Here is an 11,965-nt window from a genome sequence, read left to right on the forward strand (position 1 = left end):
TGGAAACTTTGGAATACAAATGACTATATTAAATATAGAAAAGTGTAACAGAAAATTAGCTCTCTCTTCCAAGTGTTTATTGCGTTTCCAGGCACGTCATTTAATCCTCAATTTGTACCTGCCCTATGAGGTAAGCAGCACCATTTCACACACAGTAAATTGTGGCTCAGAGGATAAGGAATTGTCCAAAATTATACAGCTAGTAACTGGAAGAGGGTACTTCTTTTTTTCTTAAGTAATTTTCTAGAGGGGGATGGGAGGGAGAAAGAGAGGGAGAGAGACATTTGAGGGAGAGATGACCTGCAACCTAGGCATGGGCCCTGACTGGGAATCGAACCAGCAACCTTTCGCTGTGTGGGATGATGCCCAACCAACTGAGCCACACTGGTAAAAGCCAGAGGGCTCTTTCTGGTGAAGCTGGGTATCAGTTAAAATTATCCTGATCAGTATGGTATCATTATATGGTATTTATGGACCTCTGTTGTGTGCCAGATACTTTGCCAGGTTCTGGGGATGCAGTGTTGAAGAAGACAGAACTCCTGCTCCAGTGAACTTAAATTTCAGTGGAGAAATTACATTCACACTCACAATGGACATGAGGACAAACACAGTGAATTCAGACAGCGGTGAACACCAAGAAGATGCAACATGGTAATGGGATAACGATGCCGAGGAATCCAAGACGGCCCAATGGAGGAGTGACATTTAAGCTCAGATCTGAATAAAATGAGCAGAAGGCACCAGCATTTGAAGGTGGGCAAGAACATTCCTGGAAGAGCGAGCACCTGGTACAAAAGCCCCAAGGGAGAAAATGCTTGGCAAGTCGGGGAGCAGCGGGGAGAACCTCAATGTCTCTGGAGTGGGAGGGATGGACTCAGAGAGGCAGAACCATGGTAAGGTACCTGGACTGTACTGTCAAGTGCAGTGAGGAGCCACTGGAGTTTTAGACAAGGCGGTGGTTTGACCCAATCTCTGTTTTCAGAAAGACTGCTGGCTGTATGGGAGAAAGGACAGTAGGGAGTCTAAGTAAGAGATGGTGGCGGAAGGTGGTCACAACAGACATAAGGAAGAACAGGAATATTCAGGGTCTGACAGGCTGCATGGATGGGAGCAGGGAGAGACAGCTGTCAAGGCGACTTTAGTTTGTGACCCCCAAACTAGGTAGGTGGCTGTTTTGAGGCAGTTGTATTTCAGATTGGAGCTCAGAGGATGTGATAGGAAAGAAGATAAAAATGTGTGAATTGTGAGCACATTTATGTGGTATTTAAGCCTGGGGACTGAATGAGCTTCTATTGAGCTCTGAGACCCCACCATGTTTAGAAGAGCAGCCAGCAAAGGGAACAGGGACAGGAAGGTGAGGAGGAAGAAAATCGAACAGTATGACACCAGAGACGGATGCTCAGAACCACGTGTTTCAGGAAGGCAAGAGTGGTCAGTTGTGTCCAACGCTGCTGAGAAGATGAGCCAGCAGAAGGCAGTGAGAGGCCACTGAATTTGGAAAGACAAGGTCCTTAGTGACCCCCAGAAGTATCATTTCAGAGACTGACAAGGATGTAGGCCTGAGGGGCACAGGGAAGAATAAGAGGCAAGGCGGGGAAGGTGGTAAATATACTCAACTCTACAGCGTCTTGTGTTGAAGGGAAGCAGAAAACATGACAATAGCTGGATTATAAAACTTTTATTTGGATTCTTGTCTGTTATAATAGTATAGGCTGCAACTGAGCAATATCTCAGTTTTCTGATTGTTTTTTGTTTTTTAGTCCTTTAGCCATTTCTCCTTTGAGAAACCTTACACTCTGAATGTTATTCAAATTTCCCTTAGACAGCTAATTCATAATTTGCTATTTTACTTATTTCTAATATGGCTTAGAAATGTAAAGTAATACCACTGTAAACACAGACTATCAAGAGTGCTTGCAAGTACCAAACCTAATTTTAGAAAGCAGAGCGGCACTCACAGATGGAAACAGAGTGTTTCCAGGAAAGCCCTGCAGTCTGTGGTGGCACTAAAGACACTGTCCCTCTGGTATGACTATCATGCCGGTCTCTCAGTGTAACTTAACGTTCTCAATTATATTGCTAAGTTATTACTGTCATTCATTACCCTGCAGGAAGGGACACAGTGAAAGCTCTAAGGAAGATAATACCATTATAAAATGCAAATTGAAAAACCCAGAATGACTACATAGGCATTTATTAGGGCAGCATTCCCATAACCATAAAATCTCTTTAAAAACAAATAGATGTTTCAAGTGTCTCTGTTAGTGATCCAAAATGAACAAAAATTAATAAAATTAACTGTATATGAACACATTTCAGCATATGAAACAAGTCTTCTGAAGTTTTTTTTTTAACATTGGGACCTAACTGACTAATAATTAACGTGAAAACCGTAACTGGTAACAGATGACACAGGTGTTACTGTACCTTGCCAAGGTAAAGAAATACATTTTTTTCTAATACTCTTATAGTACAAAATAAACTTTACTGGGCAAAAAATTATTTTAAATCTCAGAAAAATCAGGCATGTTGAAAATATAGACATTGCATGTACATAATTTCAAAACACTGTCAGGCACAAAAATGTAAAAACATCATTTAAATACAAGAAAATGGTATAAAGCCAAGGGTCATCAAAATAGACAGTAAGAGATAACCTGAAAGAAATGAAAACTCAAGACCATGAATAGTGGCAACTACTACTAATGTATAATAGCTCCTGAAACGCCACGGGGAAAATGAACGGAACTGTTTTCTGAGGTGGTAATGACAAAGAACAGAGATGACTTTAAAAATGCAGGGACGTAATGAATTAACTTACCACCTTCTTCAAATAAAAGTGAGATTCGCTTGGGAGAACTGAAGTACCATTAGCAGACACATCTTAAGACATTTAATGAAATGCTTTGCACTTTGGTGGAAAACTATTTCAATGGTGAAAATGATGTAGGAATCAGAAGCATATTCTGCTGAGACACTAGGTAATTGACACTTTCCCGAACTGGAAAACAAAACATTGTATAAGAAGGCATATCAAGTTATTGACTAAATCAAATTTGCCCTAAGAGCACCTCATGCCTAGTGACACAGCTTACCAGCAGCCACGACCCTGGGGTCCTCATGAGACTGGTGTCTCCCAGCGGCACGGTTGTCTGCATTCTCATTCCACCAGAGAGCATGAACTGTGGAAAGAAACCCAAGAAATTCTAAAGTCTGTAGCGTTACTAAAAATAAATACAGAAAAGTTAATCAGATATGTTCAGTCTTGTTCTTTAAATCAAAATAGTATCAAGAAAGTAAAACCAAGTGTGTCAGTGGTAAGATCTGAGATGGGTCAGAGATGTGGGAGAAATATTTATGAATTGATTAATAACCTGGTTTTATAGAAGAAACAGAAAGTTGGACAGGGGAGGTAAAGTAATACAACAAAAGACATGGAAAATAAAGACTAGACCCGAGTGTCACTACTTCCTACTACATTTTACTTTTTTTAAAAAAAGCAAGATCATAAAAAAAATTGTCTATTACTGAAAATTTGGCTACAGAGAATAAAAAGTAGCATAATTTTAACTGCCCAGGGAAAGCTTCTATTAATATTTAGTGTATTTTCTTTAAAAAATATGAGCAAAATAAAATTAGGGTTTATAGATAGATGATGTATATGATGGATATGTATGTCTATTTGTGTATTACAGGTGTATTTTATATATATACTCTGATTCCTGTGCCTTACTCCCCTAGAGCAGCATAACAAAGGTGAATTCCCTGAAACCCTGGGGTGCACAAGTGAGACAAAAGTGGTTCCCTAAACATAACAAATGATTAAATCTCAGAGCTGAGTGCTGCCCAGAAGTTAACCATCATCCCCATCAACCTCTATTGCCCTCAAGCTCCTATATGTCTCAAGTGTTTCCACGGAAATCCTGACATTCAGTGGTAGCTTCAACAACAAATAAAAAGAACTCTCCCCTCCTTTTAGGATCTTAATCCACTTGGGCTCTTACAATTACTGCTTTAGATTTTTCACAAATCATCTTTATAGGAATCTATTTTATTTTTTTCTGAGAATTAAAATCTAGTCCACGATTTTATGATGTGACATACTAGATGCCATTTTCGATAACAAAGATTTGAGCGAGGGGTTGTTAGAGGCATACCTAGCACTGGGAGGAGTAATCAATGAATTTTTGTGGTTCTGCTTTAAAAAGTTAAACCTGTGTGTATTTATAGTAATGTGTATTTATACTATAGTAAGCCTGTAGAGTACTTACAGATCCAAGAACTAAGTCACATGTAACATCTACCAGGATGAAAATCTGCACTGAATACTTAAGCCGGTGACTCATACCATACTTCCAAATATGAAACACTTTATTCATTCTGCCTCCAAATTCAACACTCCAGTATCCAACCAGTTCAGAGTGAGCTGTCCGAAGACGTACGTTCTTCCCTGCATCATTTCTTCATTTGCTTTTTGGCTTAGAAATATAGTTCTTATCCCTATTGTTAAATAAATTCATCCATATTTTATTTTTGTAACTCTATTCCTTTTTTTCTGCCCCCAAGTGATTGACAAGGATGTAGGCCTACCTGAAGTAACATTCTTTTAAAAAATCAAAAAAAGTATATTGAGAGGGATATAGGATAAAAAGGATAGACATTTTCTGGAGGCTCCTTGCAGATTTAAATTTTATCATTTTGATGTATCATGGAAAGCAACATTCAGCTTTGAAACAGGCTTCATAAGGTGTCAGCATTCTAAATAGGAAGAGTAAAACAGGTTTTTTCAACCCTTACAATTACAAAAAACCCTGAAAATTTGGCAATAAAAATCAAAATATATGCCATAATGAAAAAGGAGAGACTGATTGACCCAAGGAACTTAGAAGCTCACCAACATCTTCTGCAATTGCGCAGAAGAAATGGGCAACTGTACCTCTGTTGAGTGTTCCGTATTCGGTGTGGAAAACTCCGACTAGTTTTGAGTAGCCTAGATTGACATGGGCAGTGATTGCCCTTTTAAAGGCATCTCCCCACAGAGCGGGCCCACCTGGTTTCATCTGGAAAGTGACCAGTTCGTAGACTCCTGGAGTAGAGAGAAAAACCATTATTTTACAAAAGATATTAAACAATTTCTAATCAGGTTAGTATGGTTCCAGTGGAAGGCTAACATACATATACAAATTTGGAGGATCACACATGTATCCATGTTTATGTGAACATATTTATGAATTCTTTGCATTATTTTTCCTTGTTTTTATGTTTAGAAAGTCCTTGTCCATGTTAAGGGTCAGTTGTTAAGCTTATCATGCAAGACAGAAAGGAAGCTATATCAAGATTCCATCTGAAATATTTCTAATTATAAAATTTGTCAATTAAACAAATATTGAAAACTTGTAACAGGAGTAGGACTTTTGAGCTGCCCAAGTCTATACTTTTAGGTAAGAAATGAGTAAGAAAAGAATTTTCTGATCTTTATTTCCTTCTTCTTTCCAATTCTGAGAGGAAATACTTTTTTGTTTGTATAATTTCCCTCCATAGGATTCCATTTCTAACAGGAACAGCAAGCAAACAATGGGCCCAAAGTGATATATGAAATTTTGAGGGAAAAAACTCAAAAAAACTGAAGGAGATAGATTTATTGTTCCTAAAAATCCACTTCAAAAGCATTTTACCTGTGGTAAGAAGGATGGAGCAGATAAAGAGAAAGAAACTAAGGGACAAACAGATTTGAGAAGTAAAAGAAAAAAAGTGTAAAATTACTAAAGAATTACGAACGAAGAGGAGGAGAACCAGGACTGGACCTGTTCTAGAAGCCACGGGCAGTTCATTACATAGCGCTGAAAGCTGGGGGAGGTCTGGGTGGGTAAGGATCAAAAGAAGACTAAGGTAACACTACAAAACTTGTGTTACGGGAGGAATGCAGTAATATTTAAATTAGTTTATGCTTTTTAAAAATCTGACCTTTGTTTAAAACTAGGTTGAGGTATTTCCTTAAAGTCAGCAAGAAAGTGAAATCAGCAAGAAGACAGAACTTTAGTAATTATTTTCAAACTGAGAAATGAAGAAAACAGAAAAGTTAAAATATAGTAATAGAGCTTAACAGTTTTAAGTTAATTCATTCCCCGTAGTCTTATAAACCAAGGTGTACTTAATGTTTTGAGTATTATTAATTATAATACTAAATTATACTAATTATAATTATACTAAACTACGACAAAATTTCATACATTATCCTTCACCTACCTATACATATATTTCCTCTGTTGTAAATCCCCAACTTCTCAACCTTTACTCCCCAACCCATGTCAACTTTTCATACTCACACCGAAACCTTAAGAGCTTTTCAAAAACTGGAGAAACACTTCTAATGCGTATTGTCTTAATGAGAAACAAAGAGCTCAACTTCATGTCTATAATCACAACATATTCCTAAGACACACGATTGTTGTATTTTCTTCAATGAAACTTTAGTTTTTATAGTTTAAAATCTTTGGTAATTTCTTTATCAAAATTCGCAGGGGCCAGGAGGAAAGGACTTACCTTCCTTTGGAGGCTTTTCTAATTTGCACCACGGCACCAGATAGCTAATCTCACTCTCTTGTTTATCAATAAGAGCCAAATTTGGAATGAGAAATTGTTCCTGCCATTCCTTATCTTTGGCTAAGGCTTTCCGAACTTCAGTTCGATGCGCATAATTATCTATGGGAAGAAAAAGAGTAAGACAAGTAAAATTTTTCTATTTTAGAATCAGTGCCAGGAATGGCCAACCTGTGGCCCGTGGGCAGCATGCGGCCCAACACAAAATCGTAAAATTTACTTAAAATCTTTTTTTTGCTTATTGGTTTTCATTAGTGTTTGTGTATTTAATGTGTGGCCCAGAGGTGCCAAAAGGTTGGGCACCCCTGACAGCCCTTTTCTGGATTTCATTTAATCCAGCAAATGTTCATCAAGGCCATGTAGGAGCACCGAGTTATTGCCCTGGTGATACCATCCCTCCCCCCAAAGTAGATGTGACATCTGTCCCCAGGTTTCTCATGGCCTAAAAGGGGTGGAGAAATGTAAACAGCTAATGATAATGCCATGAGTGGGCGTTATAGTCTCTACCGTTTAGTACGTCATTGTGTGACTTCGGTGTTAACGAATCTGTTTCTCACTGTGAAATGGGGATAATGATACAGTATCTATACCTCCAGGGTTGTTGTGAGGACGAAATGAATTAGTACACAAGAGGAGCTGAGAACAGTGGTTTTCGGCAGCTAGTTAGTACTCAGTATATGTGAACCGTTCTTGTTGCCTTAACTGAAACACTTATGCTGCCATTTGGGAAGACTATTTCCTTTGGTGGTTGTGATGGTGGTGGTGGTCAGGTCGAGGTAGACCTCGAGTTCAGTTTCACATAAGTGAAATTAAGATGCAGCAGAGACGGTTACAGCCTCATCTTCCTTGAACAAACAGCTTCCAAAGAAATAGTGCTGATTCTTGTACTTATTGTCATCCATTCTTTTACTCAGTACTATTTGTTACCCAAACAGGTGTATGTATTTTACTAACATGTGGGCCTTGTACTATGTTTACATTAGGGCCCCGTAAGACTGATGGTAAGTTTTCCATCATTTATGCTGTAGATGAAGAATGACATTCACCTCAGAGCTTAAGTCAGTTAAACCAGGACCTTTCTAACAGTTTTTAAATGGGACACAGTTGCACATTAAAGCATAGACTGTGTTTTAATTGGGTTTGTTCTGTTACAACAGGGAAACTCCTAAACTGTGGCCATGATATGTAGAGAATGAGCACCTTTCATATTATGGTAAATAAGTACTTTGTATGACCAATCACTAGATGAAATTATTAAAAGTCAAGTCCTGATGTGGACTTCATGAAGATTTGACACTGGAGTAACATTCTGGGGATTCCTGTAACTCATTCTGCTTCCTGTACTAGGCCAGGGGTAGGTCAGCTTCAATATGGGGAGAACGCTGATTCCTGTGCCTTACTTCCCTAGAGCGGCATAACAAAGGTGAATTCCCTGAAACCCTGGGGTGCAGAAGTGAGACAAAAGTGGTTCCCTAAACATAACAAATGATTAAATCTCAAAGCTGAGTGCTGCCTAGAAGTTAACCATCATTCCCATCAACCTCTACTGCCCTCAAGCTCCCATATGTCTCGACTGAAATCCTGACATTCAGTGGTAGCTTCAACAATAAATAAAAAGAACTCTCCCCTCCTTTTAGGATCTTAATCCACTTGGGCTCTTACAATTACTGCTTTAGATTTTTCACAAATCATCTTTATAGTAATCTATTTTATTTTTTTTCTGAGAATTAAAATCTAGTCCACAATTTTACGATGTGAAATACTAGATACCATTTACGATAACAAAGATTTGAGCGAGGGGTTGTTAGAGGTATACTTAGCACTGGGAAGAGTAATCAATGAATTTTTATTGTTGTTGTTCTGCTTTTTAACAGTTTAACCTGTATGTATTTATAGTAATATAGATCCAAGAACTAAGTCACATGTAACATCTACCAGGATGAAAATCTGCACTGAATACTTAAGCCGGTGACTCATACCATACTTCCAAATATGAAACACTTTATTCATTCTGCCTCCAAATTCAACACTCCAGTATCCAACCAGTTCAGAGTGAGCTGTCCGAAGGTGCACATTTTTCTTAAAATTTTCCAGAAACTCATTCATCTTTGAAGGCTTAAGATAATAGGTACGGAATTCATAGAATGTTCCATCGCATTGTCTAGGTCCTGTGGCAAAAGATAAGCACACCTGAAGAGAGATAAGGCAAATTCAAATATTTGGGAAAGGTAGGTTTATAATATTGTGTTACACCTGAACCTGAATTAGGAAATAAGGGACACTCATTGGACTCATAGTCCATGTTTGTACCTCTGCTGTCATCTCTCTTTGACCCTTTGTTTAGAGATTGGTCAATAAAGGTAACTAGTCTTCACTATGCTGAATAGCTACTGTTTCCAGGCAGAGGTTCACCATTAGCCACCTTTTCACAAGAAGTTAATCATAAGGAGGCAATGGGGTCTGAATCAGCGTCCTTTACCCAAGAACTACAATTAGGGCTCTAATAAATTTACAAATGTTTTACCTTAGTTAGCCAATAGTCTATGTTTAGTAGATGCAATATGTGTTACAGTTATGTATTTAAGTGAACTTTATAAAATATGCAGGTGTTCAGGGAGGCATGATGAAAATGTGTTTACTAGCAGAAAACTCTATGAATGTTGTAAAGAAAAAATCAACAGGTCAGAATTGTCTGAACGATTATTAGGTTTAATTGCAGATGAATTGAAGAAGGGTATTTACTACATCTGATTTCACCTGGTTGATGGAAATATACCGTTAGTTCTTTCTGTATTAGTTGCATGCTCATTATATAAATTTTGTTTTAATTTAGTCCCCTTAAGTCTGAGTGAACTGAACTTTAGGTAGGAAATGTCCTGCCAGAAATTATCCTCTGTGTATTATATGTGTGTGTATGCATACACAGGTGTGTGCACGCATACGCAGGTGTGTGCATACACACGCACATGGCATTTGTATTTACTAGCCCATCTTATTGTAGGTTCGGTTATCATCTGCCAATTTTCTGAAGCTGATTAATCAGAATTACCTATTAAAAGCTTTGGTGTAAAGTTATGCACAAAATATACTGACTACTTCGTATGTCAAATGAAATCAGTAGACTACTTTCTCCGACATAGTTTTGGTTAAAACACACACAAGCATCTATGTATGTTATTTAATTGTGTCAAATGTTATAATTCTAATTATCCATTTCAGTCCATGTCTACTAAAGTTGTGTTCCTGTTGCCCAAGTGTCTAAACTTCCTTAGAAAGCAGGTATTCCCACGAAAAACAGCTGCAACTACTCCTACTTTTGGATGAGAAGCTTTTTGTGTCATTTTAACTAAATTCTAATAAGACAATGTTATGCAAATAAACAACTGCTTAGTCTTACAATTTAAAAATAATTATAAGTAAAATGTATCAGAAAATGGGACAGCGGGGGTATTTGTAACAACTACTTCTTAGGTTTAGATTCTCAAGGAATTTGTACTTGGAAACAAATATGTGGTCAAAGGTATGAAAGCAAGGGTCCTTACGACTTTAGTTAGATAACAGTTTTAAATCCTACTCTAAAAATAATCTTTCTCTCTGTCTATACCAGTCAGAGACCTAGCCTTTCCACCAGATAATCAGCAACCCCTGAGATAGCAGACAATAGTAGTCCAGACCTGACTAAGAGTCACAGATAACATCTTGACCTAAGTTTTGTTTCATTTCCTTTTCTCTAAGGTGGTACCATCCCCTGGCTACTCTCCCATGAGACCAGGAAGCTAACCTCAAGGCCTGAAGAAAGGATTCATTAGCTTTACCTCGTCTCTGCCCAACAAGCTCACACCACCACCCTGAACCCTTGAACCACCGCGTCTGTCTTGGGATTTTGCTGTACGTGCCATCAGGGAGTTTGAGCTTTTGAGCATTATTAGCTTCCCATTCTCCTCGGTGGCACCATTCCTAGTAAAATAGACATTTCTCCACTGCAATTTTTGGCTCTGCTAGCACCGGGAGGAAAAACTCTTTCTGTTCTGTAACAGGTGCATATTTCCACCTTTTGCAGGAGGAACAGTAACAGCGGAAACCCAGTGAAAGGCTAAACAGCAGTGAAGTGTGTGTGTGCTTGGGAGGAGGGGATTTTTGTGGCATGCCAGAGAGTAGAACTATGCTGGGGAAGGATTCAGGCTCCCTTATTTTCCAAATTCCGGCTCATCTTCTGCAGCAATAACATCCAATTCACTTACAGGAGAACGTTGGGTAGACATTTAATAAAGTTAAGAATAAAATTGTAAGGAATAATTCTTGGCCCTATCCCAGTGGATTTGAGAATCGGAAAGATAAAGACTGCACAGCTAATCTTGGGTGAGTGGGCCATTACTGACTCCTCTTTAGCCCTCACCAGAAAGTCAGTCCCCAGGTTAATAAACCCTTCCAAGCCTGGCCACAGAGTAAGGAGAAAAGTCTAGACATTAAGAGGAAAAGTATCTCTGGTTAGATCTACAGACTAGACCAATTTCCAACAGTTAAGGCTGAATCACAAACTATTTTGTACATCACTCATCTAAGGTTAAATGAGTTTATCATCGTACAGGGTGTGGCAAAAGTAGATTTACAGTTGTGAGTATGTGAAACTTACTATTTCGCATAGAGTATTATAACTTATTAAGTACTGTATTATTCCCCATATGAACAACTGTAAACCTACCTTTGCCCCACGCTGCACTTGCCACGAGGTTCCTGACCCCTAGCTCTGGCACGCAGGGCAGCCCGTAGCGGGCTGCCAGTCTGAGCGTGGCAGTTGGATGGACGCATGCGCAGGGATCTCCCGTCCAGGCGAGCCAGCCTGTGGGCGCATGTGCGGGTCCAAACCCATTCTGAAGACACCCCTCCCTCCTCTAGGCAGCCGCTTGGCCACGCTCCCCACCCCCCGCCCCCCGCCTCTCCTCAAGCCCCGGCTGATACCTGAGGCGTCAAGGACCGCGCGGCCAGAGCCCTGGTCAGTACACTGCAGAGAACAAGCATGGCGCTCGGCTTGGGGCACTGAGAAAGGCAGCAAGCCGGTATTCTTTACGAGATTCCTCTTCCTGCAGCTTCGCGACTTAGGGAAGCGACCAGCAGGACAACGGGCAGGACGCAGGCTCGGGGCGGGGCTCGGCAGGGGTAGCTCCGCCCCCCGTCCCGGGACGTGCGGCCGGACCGCCCAGTGCGCTTGGCCCCGCGGCGGACCCATCCCCACAACCCCAGTGGTGTTTGGTGTCAGCACGCACCCTGGGGGCGCCCCATTGTTTCTTGAAACATTCTAACGCCAAACGTGAGAGGTACCGTTGGAACTAGCCAAATGCTGAAGTCGTTCCTGTACCACCCTCTG

At 39.7% G+C, this 11,965-nt stretch overlaps 1 protein-coding gene across 1 annotated transcript; it reads right to left on the reverse strand.

The window, feature by feature from the left end:
* Positions 1 to 2,175: 2,175 nt before the first annotated feature.
* Positions 2,176 to 11,744, reverse strand: NIPSNAP3A (nipsnap homolog 3A). The gene is made up of 6 exons (XM_053922110.2): positions 11,560 to 11,744; positions 8,580 to 8,790; positions 6,544 to 6,702; positions 4,937 to 5,086; positions 3,096 to 3,182; positions 2,176 to 3,001 (listed from the first exon to the last, which is right to left on the reverse strand). Exons 1-6 carry the CDS (start codon positions 11,617 to 11,619, stop codon positions 2,925 to 2,927), a joined length of 744 nt encoding a protein of 247 aa, XP_053778085.1. The 5' UTR covers positions 11,620 to 11,744; the 3' UTR covers positions 2,176 to 2,924.
* Between the last annotated feature and the right edge of the window lie 221 nt (positions 11,745 to 11,965).

The sequence above is a fragment of the Desmodus rotundus genome, chromosome 1 (genome assembly GCF_022682495.2).
Source record: "Desmodus rotundus isolate HL8 chromosome 1, HLdesRot8A.1, whole genome shotgun sequence".
NCBI classification, from domain to species: domain Eukaryota; kingdom Metazoa; phylum Chordata; class Mammalia; order Chiroptera; family Phyllostomidae; genus Desmodus; species Desmodus rotundus.